The 19,117-nt window shown below is 34.7% G+C and overlaps 2 protein-coding genes across 2 annotated transcripts in view; both read left to right on the top strand.

Moving 5' to 3' along the window:
* The first annotated feature begins 318 nt into the window (after nt 1-318).
* On the top strand, nt 319-13,872 carry LOC121407380 (dipeptidase 1-like). The gene is made up of 10 exons (XM_041598430.1): nt 319-731; nt 2,358-2,499; nt 4,193-4,325; nt 4,957-5,107; nt 5,776-5,842; nt 6,281-6,457; nt 10,096-10,204; nt 11,004-11,079; nt 11,761-11,896; nt 12,837-13,872. Exons 1-10 carry the CDS (start codon nt 580-582, stop codon nt 13,011-13,013), a joined length of 1,320 nt encoding a protein of 439 aa, XP_041454364.1. The 5' UTR covers nt 319-579; the 3' UTR covers nt 13,014-13,872.
* Nucleotides 13,873-16,894: 3,022 nt separating this feature from the next.
* Nucleotides 16,895-19,117, top strand: part of LOC121407379 — a 43,323-nt gene continuing 41,100 nt past the window's right edge. Inside the window, exon 1 of the mRNA XM_041598429.1 lies at nt 16,895-16,993. The gene's annotated coding sequence lies outside the window, so the exon portion shown is untranslated. The remainder of the gene's footprint in view (nt 16,994-19,117) is intronic.

Here is a 19,117-nt window from a genome sequence, read left to right as displayed (position 1 = left end):
TTCCATGTATAGCCAGGCGCCTTAGACCACTCGGCCACGGCACCTTTATATAGTGTTCTTTTAGTCGATCACTCGATCCCGACTCGAAAGTAAAAAGTTTGCGAGCGAGTGGCGCCGTCAAAAAAAAGCGGTGGATTTGCGAAAAATGTCTAGGGAAGTATACAGTCTTTCCGTGTTGGTTCTATCATGGACCTTTATAGGTCCATGGTTCTATATTCGATTAGTTCTGAAAAAAAGTTGAATACCTTGCAGTGATATCTTTCATAGAGCTCACTCAACTAAAACTAGTTGCAGGGGTTTTTCTTTTCATCTTTACAGTGAGGAGACAGACTATAGGCCTCTCTTGACCTATTGTTTGTGTATAGTTCACCCCTTCATTGCGTTGCATTTATACCTTCAGAACCAGTCGATTGCATTTGGATTTAGTATATGGTTGGCGCTGTGTATATGAATTCATGCTTCCGCCGGAGACAGTTCTCGATTGTTTGTAAGTCAGGACTAAGTGCCTGTCTGAAGTCCAAAAGTCAAAAGCGTAGTCATTTATCATCATAAAAGCTGGAGACTATTCCACTAAGAAAAATGGCGCTTATCCCTTCTGTCATTGTTTTAATGTTGATGCTGCTGGGTATTATATCCACACGATCAATTCCTTTGACGAAAGATCATGAGACAACTAATGATGCGATGAGCAAGGCTCTACGTTACATGTCTGAAGTTCCACTTATTGATGGGTGAGTCTGAACAAACAATTTAAATATGATATAATAGTATGGAAATACTTTCGTAATGATTTTGTATTGATACTATTATATGGGGCTTTGAAACTATATTATTATATATTATGAATTTAACAATAGTGATTACTATCATTGTTATTATTATTACTATCATTATCATCATTATTATTATTGTTGTTGTTATTATTATTATTATCTTCATTGTTAACCTTATGGATTTCGACGGCAATCAAAAATGAACACTAGAGCAACTTCCAAATTTCAAAATTAAGTAACATTCACTTTCTGTGAAAGTCATTGCAGCTTGTCCAGTATTGTGTGCGCCTCACAGGCGACTGACTGGAATACTCCCCAGGGAGTGGAGGATGTGCACACATTGTGTGCGGGAATGACTGATTGAATCCGATGACCGGGGTAATAATATATCTGTAAAGCGCTTAGAAACGTCGTTCCGATGGATTAAGCGCTATATAAAAGCGGATTATTATTATTATTTCTTTCAATGCAACGCCTTCAGAAGAAAGATTGAAAGTGTTCTATTTGTTTGTTTCTGGTTTTCGACTATAGTGCGTATGACTCTGCAAAGTAGTACCATATCATTATGTCATTGGGTTGGATGCATGCATATACACTCTGAATGTGAAGTCGGCTGTGAATAATGACCAGCCGAATATTAGATTAAGAATTAAACCTTGTGGATTTGAATATAAAATTAAAAGATTTGAATTTAATTTTTTTAGATTTTAAAAGTTAAAGAACAATCAGTCCACCCAAACAAAAAGTTAACTTTAATGAAAAGAGAAAATTTCATCAAAATCGGATGTAAAATATGAAAGTTATGGCATTTTAAAGTTTCGCTTAATTTCACAAAACAGTTCTATACACATCCTGGTCGGTATGCAAATGAGGAACTGGTGACGCCATCCACTCACTACTAGTATTTCTTTTGTATTTTGTTATATGAAATATGAAATATTTTAATTTTCTCCTCATAGTCAATTAAAACAACGATTAATTCCTCCCTGAACATGTGTAGCTAGCATTGTTTAATACTTTATGGTTCAGTCAAGTTGGTCCTTATTGTCCAATCTGTAAAAAATGAACAGTGAGTGATGGACATCATCGACTGGCTCATTTGCATGTCAATGGGTTATGCACATCACTGTTTTTGTGAAAAATAATCGAAACTATTTTACATAGGATTTTAATGAAATTTTCAGCGTTATGCTAGTTTGTAATTTTTCTCTATTTATTAAAATCAACATTTTTCTTGGGTGGACTTGACCTTTAATCCTTAAGATTTGAAATGAATTAAAAATACAGCTGGTCACTATTCACAGCCGGTCTGGATTTATTTCATATCCTTGACATTTAGAGTGTAGCAGCCAAGTCAATTCATTCGCCGAGTTTTAGATATCGGGGTGACCAAACTGCAATGGCACTTAAAAACTACGAAGTGTTTGCAGAGAACTATTGTAAATGCCGTTGATGTAATAAATGAATAATAAATAAATGACTATTGTCACCCTGTCTACTTTCAATTTCGTTTCTCAAATGTCAATTCTTTTCCTTGTCGACTAGTTTGATTCATTCTTCATAATTATATTTTCTTTGATAAAGTCACAATGACTGGCCGTGGCAGCTTGTTAGTCGGATCGGCAACCAGCTTCAATCCTTGAATCTATCACAGGAACTGAACCCGATATGGGGACATAGCTACACCGATATACCCAGACTAAAAGAAGGGAGACTAGGTGGACAGGTTTGTTGAATAATAATATGCTATTTCACATCATTCATTATGCAATTATTGCATTCGGATTTTTTTTCTTTAGTATCATACAATCTCAGAAATTTTGTTAACCAACCTCAATATTGGTTGGAATGTGAACCTACCAAGTGCTGGTTTTTAAAAAATACAATTCAGTTTGGATGCAATTTAGCTCAACCAAGGTAAGTTCACCATTAGTTTGGCTTAATCTGAATATATTTTAAATCATTCACAATATTATTAAATGCAATATACTATACAATTGTGGTTTCTTTTTATAATGTATATTTGTAGCAGTTATTCACGATAAATATCAGCTTTTGCTGAGGGGGGGGGGGGGGGTGCTAATTGTACAGTCGTATCTAATATCTCAAATCATTCACAATAAATGCTATAATTGGATTGGTATAGGTATATTATCTAATCACTATAAAGCTTATGCTTTGTGATCTTTGTTGTTAGTTTACATGTAGGGAGCTTCTCATCCATGACTCGGAATATTCTGGGCCCGTAACACAAAGCTTAGCAATGATCGTAGAGCGTTTTTCTACGATTGATTCCATTGACTATAATGTACAATCAATTGTGCGATTAATCGGTAACCTTTGTGTTACGGGACCATGGGCCCTGTCTAACAAACAGTTGTGATTTCACCCCCCTCCCCCGACAGGAAGCCATCAGCGCCAACTGAAATGCATGTCCGTTCAAAATGATTTCTAGATAGGCCTAATGATGCATACTCATAAATTCACCCGTGTCCCAACAATATCCACCGTGCTCCTCTTTGTTTATATGCAAATTACATTGTACAAATTTTTTGTAGGAAAATTTGACAATGATGGATTTCTATGTAGTTGTGTTTGATTTGACCGATTACAACTCTTAGTGAGACGGGTCCCTGATATCCAGGAATAAGCCTGACTGCGCATGGATAAGGTGGAGAGAGAGAGCGGCGTAAAGGGGAAGATGATCCCGCGCTTCATGTGCTATAGGTAGTAAAATCCATTTCTTAACGCTTCCTATCATTTTACAACATTATACGGAAATCTTGCCTCTCATTTCATATAAAATTAAATTTGATGTCATGGATACTAGAATTGGAAGACAAAAGGTGCGCGATGAATGCATACTTTTTTCTTACTATATATAAATAAAAATACATTCTACAATTGATTCGGAATTTGGTCACAGAATTACAGAATACCAGACATGATAGAAGTGAAAGGCTCAATATAGATTATGTACTTAAGAAACAAATCCAGCAATAGGGATTAGAAAAAATATCGCATGTACAGTTATATTAAATTAAATAAAAAAGATATATACACGCAAAATAACTATTTCAGTTCACAATTCATGAATAATATAATAGTAATGTTTTCCTTTCAATAAAAATTGTAACTTCTTGATGAACGAAAACAAAGGAAATATACAGCGAAAGAGAGTGAAAACCCTTAAGAACATTGTTCAAAAGAAATTACCGTATTTTACAGTAAAACCCTGTAGTTCTAACGATAGTCTCAGTACAGTGAAAACATCGTTCAAAAATCGAAACCGCGTTCTACGGTAAATCTAAAAGCGCATACAGTAGAAGGTCATGCAGCAACTTGTCAGAAATTTATCGTTAACAAAAAAATATGTTAAAGTATTTTGAATAATCACTAATTACAAGATTTATTTCCAGTTCTGGGCTGCATATACCACCTGTGGATCTCAATACATGGATGCAGTAACACACATAATGGATCAAATTGACGTCATCTTAAGGATGTGTGACATGTATCCAGATGTCTTCCAGTTTGTTACGACAGCAGACGGTAAAGCAGTTTCCATTATGATATTAGAATTATTTGATTTTAAAAGATATAGGTTTAAAGCTTGAATAATGCTTTCCAGGTTATATGTTAGAACTACAGCATACTTATAAGGTCAATGGTATTTCATTTTCATACAAGAAAACTTCAATGCTTGGAGATATCTTATGTCAAATATACAGATTAATTTACGTGAATATTATAAATGAATGAATGATAATTGTATTCACATCATGGTGTGTGGATCCTTATCAAAATAACTGACTGACTGACATCCGCACGCGACCAGATTTATAACATAATTTTTATAATGACTGGTACTAGTTCTATTGACGTGTCATGCTTTTTGAGAGGATGATGGTCATTATCAAATAACAATGATCCATATCTCAATCTTTTAAAACATATAATACACACCATTTTTTCGGGGCATTATAATGGTTACACGCACTTTACCTTGAAAAAAAATATCCTCGCCTTTTTTTATATACTAGTAATCATTTCCAATGCCCTCGATAATGAGTCGGCCTATTGTATGCTTATACTTTTTAATTTTCAACTTGGTTAAAAAGTGTGTTTCGTAGGTAATTATCATGACTAGGAAAACACTTTATTGTCCTTTTTTTATTTTAAGGTATTTTGGAGGCTCATCGAAATGGTAAAATAGCCTCTCTCATCGGTGTCGAAGGCGGGCACAACATCGACAGCAGCTTAGCTACACTGCGCATGCTCTATCGGGTTGGAGTTCGCTACATGACTGTTACTCATAGCTGCAATACTCCATGGTATGACGTAATAAAATTTGATAGTGGTCTTTATAATTTTTATATCATACAACTTTTGTTTGTTGAGATGTCCTTCATTGGATACAGAAAGGCTCTAATGGTGCTTTATTCGTCCAGGTTTACTTATCCGTAACTTTACCACGTAGGCCTACATGGTCTTGAAATAATGCACGCTTATAAAGCCTATTTATACTCATCTCCCATCATTAACCTCTTGAAATAAAGAAGATATATCATCGTTTTGCTGGAAAATCGCCTATGGGGGATTTCAACGGCCTTGTGGCTTAGTGGTTGAACGCCCGCCGTATGACTGTCAGGTCCTGGGTTTGATATCCGGCCGAGAATGTGACGTTCTGACTTTTTTTCAGGCGATTGATGTGTTAATAAAATGTTATGCAAGGCCGCTGGTAGTACAGTTCGAAAGAGTTGTGGTTATCCTAGGTACATAATAATATGGTATATTCAGAGTATTGTGGTTAAGCTAATTTCAACCAATAAATTTCATTAGTTAAAGAACTTTGTTAATCAACATTACATCGTAAACATTTTCACAATGAATGTAAGATATACGAAAATTATAATGAATATGTTTGAAAATAATTACATTCTCATTTCAGGACGAAGATTTGAGACAGAGAAATAGATAATTTTTAATATTTTTTCTATAGGGCGGATAACTGGTTGGAGACTGAGAAGAAAGACCCTGAATTCAACGGTCTGTCAGATTGGGGCAGGGTAAGTATACTAAATCTAATCTCAAACATGGCGTCATTTCACTTGACAGCAGATCATGTGACAGAAATTCGATGAGACCGAGGGTCCACGAATTTCTAGGGTTCGGTCAAAGTAATTGCGACATTTTCGATAAAAATTTACTGTTCTAGTTCTCGTGGACCTCCGTTCTCGTTTTTGAACGAGACACCCCCTGAATTTTCTGTATCTGCTCTTTTTTTGCTCGTGGCAGTCTGTAATTCTGTAAAGCTCTCGAATTATCATGAATTGAGCAGTTCACGAAGTGAAGTAAGAATAGAGAAAAATGGAGGGTCTCTTACAATTTGTTGATAATTTTATGGAATTGACCTTCAGAAATTTATCAATTCAAATTGAATCGTTCAATTTACTTCAACTTTTTGTTTTCCACACGCATGCTATCCCTCGACTGTCATTAATCAGCGTGTTATCTTGGAGATGAACCGTCTTGGTATGTTGGTTGATCTAGCCCATGTATCTCACAAGACCATGTCAGATGCACTTGATATCTCTGTGGCTCCCGTCATCTTTAGTCATTCATCAGCCTATGCCGTTTGCAATCACGATCGAAATGTACCCGACTACATCTTAAAACGTATGGTAAGATAATGAAACAAATTGAAAATTGTCAAAGAAAACCCAGCGTAGTAAAAATTAATTTATCTAACCACATTCTGTTCTATGTGAACTTATTTTTTGAATGTATACAAAAAATAATAAATTAGATATCAGCTTCATTGTTTTCTTTTCATGAGTGATGTTTGCTTGACAGGGTATTTTTAAAGTAAGACAACGTAATGGTGACGCTATACTTCTTATTGGTGTCGTAATGAATCCCTCAAAAATGAGGGAGCCAAATATGTCATTTGGGGCAAAATATCTAAAATGCTGCTAGCGAGCGGAGATGGATGAGCTAAAAAATGACATTGTATGATAGATGGGCAATATAGTTTGTGATGCGATAGATTTTGAAATATTATTCAAAGAATAATATCACATTTATCGGGTTAGAACCCGGCTGTCAACCGCTTCAGTATTGTATTGTATTTATTTTCCGTCAATTAAAAATTAAAACAACGATAGATATATTTACAGTTACAAAGAAACGATCATTAAAAAGACGGAGGGATTGCCCTACTCAGCGTTGATAACATATCAACGCTGTTTTACAGAGGGGTCCCTTACATAGATATACATGTAAATATAACACAGGAAAAGACAAACTAATCGACTTACGATAAAGACGTTTACAAAATGTGAAAAAGGTTATAAAAAAAAAAAAAAACGTATTTACAACATACACGATAACAAAGTAAGAAAGAGGGGTCTGAATCAAATTTCCAAGAAGTCTGGAAAAATGTTTTTAAGGCCTTTTTTGAAGGCATCGATATTTTCTAATAATTTAATGTGATGGGGAAGAGTATTATATTGAGATGCACCTCTGTATTGGATAGTGCGACGAGAGTATTCTGTTTTGGGTTTGGGTAAAGTAAAGTTATGACAATTACGTAGTGAATATTGATGGGAAGATGGCTGAAACATATCGGACATGATTGGAGACAACATGTTATGGGCTGATTTATAAACAAATATATTGAGATTTTTCTTACGTCTTGATTCCAGAGAAGACCAATTTAAGACATGATCTATGATCATATGATCATATGGGTTGACTTTCATTATTATTCTGCTAGCACGATTCTGGAGGGTTTGCAATTGTTTGGTAAGTTTTTTATTAGAAGAATCAATTAAAATATCCGCATAGTCGAAAAGGGGCAAGATAATGGCTTTGTAAATCAAATTTAGATTTGTCTCATTAATAAAATAGCGGAGTCTACCCAAATATTTGACTAACTTACCGACCTTTCTACATAGGTTTTCAATATGGACATCCCACTTCAGTTTATTGTCAATTATAAATCCGAGATATTTAACATTAGTAGACTGTTGAATTGCAATGTTATTGATATTTACATTTAAAACGTTACATTTACTTAACATATGTCTCGACCCTATAAGTAAAGATACAGTTTTATCAAAATTCAACGTCAACTTATTATTGCACATCCATTTATAAATAAACGACAAATCATAATTAAGCTTATTTTCGACACTTTTAACATTAAAATCAGAAAAATAAATGACAGTATCATCCGCATAGAGTTGGACCGAAGAAAAATGTACAGATAAAGTTATATCATTGATAAAAATAATAAATAGCAAAGGTCCCAGAATAGAACCCTGTGGGACACCGAGAGAAATAGATAAAGGACTAGAAAGAGTAGAACCAAGACAAGTAGAAATAAACCTGTTATGCAAATAATCTTTAAACCACGGCAAACATTCATCAGAAACACCAATATTGCGTAATTTTTGAAGAAGTAAATAAGGGTCAACACAATCGAAAGCTTTTTTTAAGTCAATAAACACTGCCCCAGTATATTTCCCCTGATCAGCAGCCTGCATCCACTGATCTGTAATTCTAACTAAAGAAGTCAAGGTGGAGTGTTTACTCCTAAACCCAAACTGAACTTCGGATAACAGTTTATTTTTTTCTAAAAATGAGATTAATTGCCGCTGAGCAAATCTTTCAAGTAATTTCGATACAGTGGGTAGAATTGAAATCGGACGGAAATTATTTGGAGATTTTCTGTTACCTGATTTATGAATAGGAATGACTTTAGACTTTTTCCATTGGTTTGGAAATTTATTTTCGATAAAAGATCTATTTATTATGTGGGTAAGATATGGAACTATAATGGGAGCACACATCTTCAGGATCTTGGATGAGATCTCATCTAAACCGATAGAAATGTTGTCTCTTAGTTTTAATATTTCCTTCCGAACGTCCTCGTCAGTAACCATCTGAAAAGTAAAGTTAGCATTAATGGTTTCACTGACAGTGTCGTTTGTAGAATGTTGAACATCATTAAAACTAGAGGCTAGCTCTGTGCCAATTGAAGAAAAAAAAGTATTAAATTCATTAGCTTTGTCTACAGAATCATTTACGCCAGATTCACCACTGCTGGAACGTGACGTTGGTAGGACAGATCTTAAAACCTTCCAAACTTCAGTAGATCTCCCCATTGCAGAGGACAATTTATCAACATAGTACTGTTTTTTTGCCTTCCTTATCTTTGAGGTTACTTTATTTCTTAATTTTCGATAACAATTTGTAGCATCACTAGTTTTGTTTTTCCATACCTTTCTTTTAGCTTTATCACGATCTTTTATCAGATTTATAATATCTGGAGTTATCCATGGAGACAGCTTCTTTTTTATTTTTCTAGATTTAACAGGCATAATAGAATTGACAACATCCATCAAATAATTTTCCCACAGTTGAACAGCATCATTAACATCCTTCGCTAAGTATACATTTTCCCATGGTTGCTTTTCAAGTTGTTCACAGAAATTGTCAATGTCGACACCTTTCATTTTTCTATAACTTATAGTACGTGGAGTATGGTTAGTGTAAGATGATCCCCAGACAACATAATTCATTGCATGGTCACTCAACCCTATATCAACGACACCAGACACCTTTACTTGGTCAGTCCTGTTGGTAACCATCAGGTCTATCAAACTCGATGAAGTTTCAGTAATACGAGTGCCAGTTGTGCGATTTATATAGTCAAGAGAATAAATATCGTGTATTTGCATTAATCTCTTGGTATCACTATGTAAAGGGGTCTTTAAAATATCGCAATTTAGATCGCCCATAATAATTGTACTGTGATTAAAACTATCGATGAAAGATAAAAGTGATTCATAGTGGCAAAAAAGATCAGAATAACTATTTGGAGGGCGATACATTGTTATAGAGGAATCTTCCAAGATAGTCTAGAAGACTATGCTTATTTTCCATTAGCATTTTCCTATGTTGGATTATTTATTTGCTGTCATCAAACAATCTTTTCCTTAGAAATATAGTTTTAAGATCTTATTCTTGTTTCCCCCTCCAGATCACATGGATCACATTAAACCGCTTCAGTAATGCATTTCACCTTCGAAAATTATCCTTTATAATACTATTTTCAGGTGATTAAAAGAATTGATGTGTGAATGAGAGTTTTTATTTATGTATTTGCTTTGGGGATGAATAAGTAGATTTGAGGAGGGCATGTATTAGCCCAAAGACATTATTTCAAATATATTAAGGCATAAGCTTATTCAAATATCTTGGTTATTTCTCGTATAATAACAAACGGCGACATCACTTTCTTTACAATCTATAGGTGAAAAACGAAGGCGTCGTGATGGTGAACTTTTACACTGAATATATAAATTGTCCCCCAGGAGATATATCAGATGATAGGAACTTTGCAACCCTTTCTCAAGTTGCAGGTAAACACGCCCGATGCATATTCCATTGCAGTATGGTTAATGTCGATGAACAGTTAGGAATGGGAGATTTGGAACTATCATTTTTATTGCATACAATATAAATACAACAATACAGGGAGGACGAGCGCAACATATTCATTTATTAAGTCAACTTCATTTTTTACACTTTAATACAGGAAAAAAAAAGAAAGAATAATCAGCTAAGCTGATTTCATCGATTTCCTACTAACATATTCATACAAAAAGGAAAACCACTTGTAACACAGATCTCCAGAATGATGTACAAAAATATAACAAGCAAACATATCTCAACATATATGAGTAAGCAAGGCTTTTTTAAACAAAACCACCAGGTTGGTTAACATATGAAACTACCAACTCTGGGTTAAAAACAATATTCATTTACCGTTTTACATGAAATCTAACATTTGGTAGGTTCGTATGCTTCCCATGGTATTGCCTGAGAGTGTAGTGATTTTTTTCGTCAGTGTCAGTTAGCATAAGAAATGTTATTAGTAATAAAGATTAATGAATCTATAAAGATTAATGAATCTGAAACATGAATAATCATATCGTAAGTGGTCCCGGGGCTGGGGGGTTCGGTATCTGCCCACACCAACCCATTGATTAGGACCTTTGGAAGAGAGATTTGTTATAGAGGAATCTTCCAAGATAGTCTAGAAGACTATGCTTATTTTCCATTAGCATTTTCCTATGTTGGATTATTCATTTGCTGTCATCAAACAATCTTTTCCTTAGAAATATAGTTTTAAGATCTTATTCTTGTTTCCCCCTCCAGATCACATGGATCACATTAAATCGGTATGCGGCTGGCAATGTGTTGGAGTAGGAAGTGACTTCGATGGAGTACCAAGGTACTAAATAGATTTCTTTAAAAAAACGACGATTCATCACATATGCTTGTATTTTGTTTGTCTTATGTTACAAGTAATCTGCTGATGGGCTACCCTGTTTAAAGGATGCAAAATGAATGAATGAATAAATAAATAAATAAATAAATGTATTAATGAATGAATAAATAAATAAGTAAATACATTTCAGCTTCGTCGTTTAACTTGCTGTCCATGGCCTCCTCCATTCTTAGTTTCTTATTAGAGAACCCCCCCCAAAAAAAGAAAAAACGTGTAGAACAAGAATTAATTGTTTCACCAAATGTATTATTGTTTAGAGAGTCTTCAAAATAAAAGAAAAAGGTTGAAAAAATAGACAAGGTGTTGGTCAATACGACTGTGTCCGATTAAAATAACGGTCAATTGGTTAAATCAAATTATTCTTTGAATTCCATCAAAATGCTTGATTTGATCACCACAGTCGATCTCCAACCTTACAAAATGATCAAGTATTTTGAACAATCTTTTTAAGAATGTCTATTCATTTCTTGGACGCCATTTTGTGGGGATATATTTTAACTAAAGTCCAACGTTTTAATATTTGTCCCATCATTTGTGGACTCAAAACATTACTTATTTTGGCGTAAAAATGTAGGAATAGTTTGAATTGACACTGAAACTTTTGATGTCCTGAATCTCGTTCAGCATGCCTGAGGGATTAGAGGATGTGTCCAAGTTTCCGAATCTAATCGCCGAGCTGATACGAAGAGGATGGACAGAAAGGGAGGTTAAAGCTGCCATGGGTAACAATTTACTTCGAGTTCTACGAAGAGCTGAACAGGTATGTAGGCCTTCAAACGGACCCCCCCCCCCCCACGCTATGAAAATATCAAAATATTACCACATGGAATTTGGTCAATGAAAATAATTGTTAAAAAAGTTCCTAAAGTATTTTTTTCACTAAGCTTGAAAAATTCTTGTTGACCTATTCTACTTTCATTCTGTAGGTCAATTCGTCCGACCCCTAAGTTTGTGGTGATTGAAAAAAAAACCAATACACTTTTTCGTTCGCTATATGCACACAACCAAAACTGTCCACTCATCATTCAACCTTTGGTCACATGGGAGTCTATATGTGCATTGTGTAAATAGATTACGTAATAAGGCATCGACCTGTATAGGCATGGGAACACGCACCCCCTACCATTTTTTTTGTACCATAGCTCCATGCCCCTACCCCCAAAAACTTGTTTTTTTGTGTGTGTTTATGTTTTTTGCCTGTCAAATTCTTGAGGATGCAAATGTCGATCCTTATTTTTGACAGTGAACGCTGGCTCTCCCCCAAAACATTCCTATAAAGAGGCACATATCAGCCTCTATGATCTAATTTCACAATTTAAAAAAATATATATCTGATATAATATAGACGTGATAACGCCGTAGTGACTTTTCGCCATTGATAGCGTTCATAATTATTGTTCTGCAGCAGTGCACACCAACCTGAAGTTCTAATGACAAATAAAGTCAGGCATATGAGTATAAATTAAATATCTATTTGGAAATTCAAAGCGTGAATATCTAACAAGTGCTTGGATGTAACATAAACCATTCTCGTAATTGTATCTTGAACGCATGGACTTATTTTATGTTCGATTCCTTTTAAAGGATAATTTATATCTGGAAATATCAATTCCATCATGCCTCAACTGCCAATCAATGTTTAGCAATTACCCCGAGCGAGCAAGTTTTTTTTGTTCTCTCCCCTTCTTCAAATTTCACAGGTCCGAGATGAAATGTCCAGTACCCTCCCTGATGAAACTAGGATTCCAATCCATAACCGTCATGAGAAAGATAATAAATGCAGGACCGTCTATTACTGGCCTCAACTAGTCCACATTCGAGCGAAGAGAGGCAGCAATTTCATCGATCAAATGACCCAAGTTGATGGCTGTTACTAATGTATTGTAAGAGATAATTGTAGTAATAATAATAATGATAATAATAATGATAATGATAATGATAATGATAATAATAATAATAATAATAATAATGATAATAATAATACTAATACTGATAATTATTTGAAAAAATTTTTTATTACCTCCCCTATTCTCAATGTCCCATTATCCGGAATACATAATAAACTTAATTTATTTCTTTGGTGCCCCATCTATCTATAAAAATGTTGGATCCACACTTACATAAATAAGACCATCTATTCTTGGTCATGATCCTTGATATGGTCCCATTCATCATTAGGCAGTAAAGTATAGGACTAATATGACATGTGAGCAGGGGTAGAAATCTCTCCCAAAAGGTAGGGGGGACAAGGGGTTGGAAAATTTGACAAGCAAATGTAAGGTCATTTCGAACAAAATAAATTTGACAAGCAGAAAAAAGAAGTATATCGCCCCAAATGAAAGGTAGTTTCGACCAAAATAAATTTGACAAGAAAAAAAAAGTTATCACCCCAAAAGTAAGGTCATCTCGTCAAAAGACATGTTTTATTTCGACTTTGAATGGTGTATTTCTTTTCATCATAAAAGACCACAAATAGTAGAGGGGACATTTGCTATTGGGTACCCCTACTATTTTCCGCCCATGCATGGGAGCAATATTGTCTTCAAACCAAAGTGAATTGTATATAGTTTTATTCAGTAAAAATAATGATTTATAACTTTGAAATGTGGAGCAAATTAATATTCCATATTCGATGTACGTGCATAGTTTATATATTGCAGATTGTATATACTTTCTCCTATCATACCAAAGCTATTTATGGTTTATATATTGCAATAAATTATATCAAATTTTAAACCATGATTTAACAAAGGAATCTTTATTTCTGTCACTTGCTCTTCAAATAGTGCATACTGGAAATTCAACACCTAGATCTGCTTTATTGTAGGGTTTCAGATTACCTATTCTATGGATGGTGGTGGTGATGATGATGATGATGATGGTGATAATGATGATGATGATGGTGATGATGGTGATAATGATGATGATGATGATGGTGATGATGATGATGATTATGATGATGATGAGATGATGATTATGATGATGATGATGATGATGATGGTGATGATGATGATGATGATGATGATGGTGATGATGATGATGATGATAGTGATGATGATGGTGATGATGATAAAGGTGATAGTGACGGGGTGATAATAGTATGGAGGAGTAGGAGGAGGACAATGAGGATCGATCACGGTTGTTGTTTGTTTTTATTTCATCATAAGAAATATTAAATAGACCTATATCAATTTTCTCCTCACTACCATGCGAAGCAAGGTTCAATTCCTCCTGTTCATATGAAATTTCCAAAGTTTTTCCCTCTATTCTATCAAAATTTCTACGACTAATGTTGAATAAATCAATGGTGTAGTAAACCATAACAATTTGAGGGGCCAGACATGTTTTGGGCATACTTTATGAAATGATGAGATGTAGAGTGAACAAAGCGAGTGAGCAATAAATTGATTTTTTTATTGAATAAAAAATAAAGTTTATGATAGATTTTGACATTAATTCAAATTCAAATTCAGTTCGGTCTTATTAAATGATACTCATCAAAAAGTCCGAAGACTAACAATGTGAGTTTACATTTTTAAAAATACATAAAGAAATAAATAAATACACATCATGCAATGACCATTAAAGAAGAAAAGATATATATACATTATGTTTAAAATGCAATAATAGTATAAAAAGAAATAGAACGAGCAAATGCATGTTATAAGACATGTTTAATTTATATATGTATAAATATAAGAAAAAAGCAGGTGATTAGCAAGAAAGGGGAGCAAGAATGGCAAGAGTAAGCATGTGAAAAGGTGAAAATAGACAGGGGATGTAGCAAAAAGAAGAAAAGCGGGAAAAAGTGAGTGAACGAGGGGAAAAAGACCCATAAGTAAACAATAAATTGCAGATTAAAAATATAAGAATTATGTCTATAACAACCACAAAAAAGTGACATCATGAGCGATCACAAGACGAGAGAGTGGGAAAGAGCAACAGGGAGAAGAGAGAGGAGGGAGAAAGAGAAAAAGAAAGGTCAGAAAGAATCTGAAAGAAGGACATCATATCTAATCATAAGCGATGAATATCCTAAAAAGGCTGGACTATTTCGACGCAGACTCGGCCACCGATTGCGTTATATTGCGCCGAAAATCGAAAACGCGCATGCATTATCCATGGCAAAGTATAAAATCAAATTCTGAAAAAAAATCTCATTGCTAATTAATTATGCAAACTATTTATGCGTAAAACAAAATTGTGCTCTGCTGCTAAATAAGGCATCTAAAATGATTTTTTTTCACAGACTATGAGATTCTGATCAATATGTATTAATTGAAAAAAATCAATATAAAAATTACTTTCTTATGAATTTTATTGTCTTTTAATGCATTTTATCCTTTTTTTCGACTTTGCAGCATTGTTTTTATTTTTTTTTCCGATGAAAATCGTCAAGGACTTTCTGACCATAAACAATATAAAATTAGATTGAGTTTAATCAGTAAAAGGAGAAATATTTCCCACGTTTTGTTTTTCCACGGCCCATGTCATGTTGGCTGTTTAATTGAAATGCAGATCTTAAACTGGACTTCAATTGACATACTCATTGCCGCGGTGAGGATTCGGGGCACCCCCCCAAAAAAAAAAATCAAAATGAAAGTTTTTTTAATGAAAGTTTCCCCTTTTTCAAGATGAAATGGCCTTTTTTCAAAATGAAATACCTTTTCTGAAGTAGGCTTGACCCAATAGTAGGTAAGAAAACCACAAACTTAACTCGAGCTTCTTGCTCGGGTCAATCGTTTGGTAAGACACCTGCATAATGCTGCTCATTTTTACAAAAAGTGCTTAGATGTTTTTTCAGCTCGAGCTTTGAACTCGCATTATTTTTTAATCACTTATGTATCTTTTTCGTGATAGCGAAAACTGCTGTACGTTCTCTTATAATGGTCGTCGGTCACTAGTATCTATTCAACAAACAAAATCACACAATGATGCCCCAAAAGCGAGTTCTTCATCTCCCAATTTCATTTTTTTTCCAGCCGCTCGCTTAATACGCTTGCGCGCGAAAATACTATAGACTAAAAATATTTATTTAAAAAAATCAATCTTATCACATATCATTTTCAAAAAGGATTTGTTTAACCAAATGAACACGAAACACACAGCTACTTCACGCAGAAACGCAATCTGATGGTGAAAATACATGTTTGCACAAAAATGCAAATTTCGACATGTGACTGTGAAGTGTGATCCTTTTTGGTTTTGCAACCCAAACGGAAAAACGTTCAGCCGCCCTGTCGAACTGTCATGCCCTCAATCATGGTGACTCTGAAGTTCGTGAATGTCCCAACCATAGAGTTATATAAACCTCAACTTATCGCACCGACCAATGACACCGCACTATGGTAACGTACACATCTTCTTCTTCTTCTTCTTTCCTTGGTTGGCAACCAGTCAGGATTGACTATTTTTGCCACAGCTTTTGTTCATTTTCAGTAGCTTATTATATATTTTTTTCCATTCCTTTTTTCCTTCTCTCTCTAATTTTTTTTTTTTCTTCCTTTTCTTTTCTGTTATTTTCTTTGTCTTTTTTTCTCTCGATTGGGATTGACTAGTCTGTTTCAAGTCTTGTGCAAGAGTGCATCAGCTATTAATGATTAATTAATGGTCGATTAATGAATTAAAAACAACTTTGATAAGGAATTATTTGAATGTATATCTAATTAGGGTTTTCAAATCTCTATTATACAAACGGTTGTCAATGAAATTAAAAAAAAAGAAGTTTCAAGTGAATACAGAGGCGAGGCTAGTAGTTGTGAACAAGATATGGGCTTTAATCCACCGGCTTAAAGAGTCACAAGGGTATTGAAAAAGCGTAGTATACAGGTGTACTTTGCCTACAAGCTGAGTATTAGTGAGTATTTATGTAGTTGTTATTGTTAGTTGCATGCTTCTGAAATTATATCATTTCGTATTTGTGTTGTCGTGATGGTGCTGGTTGCATGTATTTTGTGAGTTTAACGTTTGACTCTGTGTTGCAAGCGGGGTTGCAAGCCAAGCAAGCCTACCGTCTCACAACGCGCCCCGAGTCTCGGGGGCGAAGGCTCGGGTAGCGTACCGCTGTCGCTGAGCTGCACTTCTGTCATGTCTGTGCGGCCGTGATAAGTGAGGTGTACATATGATGTACCTTCGACTAGCGACCTCTTCGTACATCATACATTTGTGGTTTTTTTTGGTCAGTGATACTCCAGGATTAACTATATTGTAATAGAATAATATGCCTGGGGGGCCACTTACATGTACATTGACGAGTGGATACCATTACCATGCGCGACCAAAAATAAAACACGTAAAAAGGATGTCTTTTTCACGATTGGGCATGTTACGTACGTAACGTGATAAGGGTGTCCAAAACACAAAAATAATGAAAAAAGGGTATCTATTTCGCTAGGAAAATTACGTGTTTAGGGTCGAATTTACGGGGATGATAAAACAAAATTAAAATGTTTTATAAAGGATGTCCTTTTTGCCCCAACACTTCGTGTTTAGAGTCCGATTTGGGCAAGGTGTAGAAGGTGGGGTCGTATACCAAATAAGGTAAAGCCGACGACCGAAGGACCCGTAACAATAAAACATTCCTGTACTTGTTTAGGGGTTCGTTTCACGAGGGAATATTTGCCAAGAGTATCGTTTTGTTTCCAATACTTGTTAAGGGGTGCATTTTCAGAATTTGGAAATTACGTGTTAAGGGTGCTTTTAGAGACCCCATGGTCGCGCATGGTATCCACTCGTGAATGGAAGTGGCCCCCCCGGGATAATATGCCATTTTATAACTAAACTACCGGTACTTGAATTCACAACACCTTTCTGACATCGGCATCCAGTGATTCAGGACTCAGACTCAAAGACTAGTAGTAGAGTGGTTTAACGACAATTCTGGAAAAATTGTATCAAAAATAGATCTTAGACCCAAATTTTCGATCTCTGTTATATTATTATTGGTTGTTACGCTGAACTGCGTTGGCTTCACTCGCCCATTAAAGAGACCAAAGTTCTAACTCGATCTGTACAGGGACTCAAATACATATGTTTATGTATTTAATTTGGATAGATCTAAACCAGGGCAGTGTTGCGTGACAGCCGAAGTAAGTCACTGTTTTTTCCCTTTTAAGTTTAAATTTTCCCCCTGTTTTGGTGCATTTCAGGCCAAAACAGAATAATAATCTTTATTTAGTCCAGTTCTTTTTAGATATTAAAAAAAAAATTAAAAGTGTAAAAAAAACCCTCAAAACAGACGGCTGCCAGCTATTCAGAAAGGGTTGGGTGTTTTGGGTATAGTTGAATCGATCAAATGCAAAACATGAACTTAGCAGGAAAATTGTAAGTCTTGTTTAGATGTGTCTAGTGTTCAGAAACTGTTTCACTCTTTGTTCATCAGTATCAAAATTGGTGATTTAAAGCCCTCGCATAATATCTTTGCACGTTATGAACTCAATGGTGATTAAAAAACTTCGCTTCTGCAGTCACAAATATCACCATGGCTGATGTCCATGCATATGCCATGTGTTTTAGTCAGCAGTGAATGAAGATAGTAAAAAAATGATTAAAAAGTCCTCCAAACAAACAAATTTCAGCTGTCTACTCTACCCCTTCCTCTGGCACAAATCAAAGCTTTGATGTTTCATAAAATTTGCATAAAAAAGACATCTCTGATCTCTTTTGTCTCTAATATGTTCACCAGCTCAAACTCAGTTGACTTTGCTGTGGTTAAGAAACTTTGATTTAAAAAATATTTTGAACACACTAAAATGGGAATAATATTGAGGAAAGAACCAACAAGTATATAGCCTACCGTTACTTAAATTTTAAGAGAAGACAGAGGCATATTCATTTGGAATCAAATTGAATACCAAACTTTGTATTGTGAAAAGTTGAAATCTTGCAAAAAACATAACAAACTATAGTTGAACATATCTTTGATATGATTTTTCAATGAAAACAGAATAAAAAATAATTCAAAAATAAATAGTTACGAATA

Source organism: Lytechinus variegatus, chromosome 2, assembly GCF_018143015.1.
Source record: "Lytechinus variegatus isolate NC3 chromosome 2, Lvar_3.0, whole genome shotgun sequence".
Taxonomy (NCBI): Eukaryota; Metazoa; Echinodermata; class Echinoidea; order Temnopleuroida; family Toxopneustidae; genus Lytechinus; species Lytechinus variegatus.
This window is presented reverse-complemented; position numbering and strand designations above follow the sequence as displayed.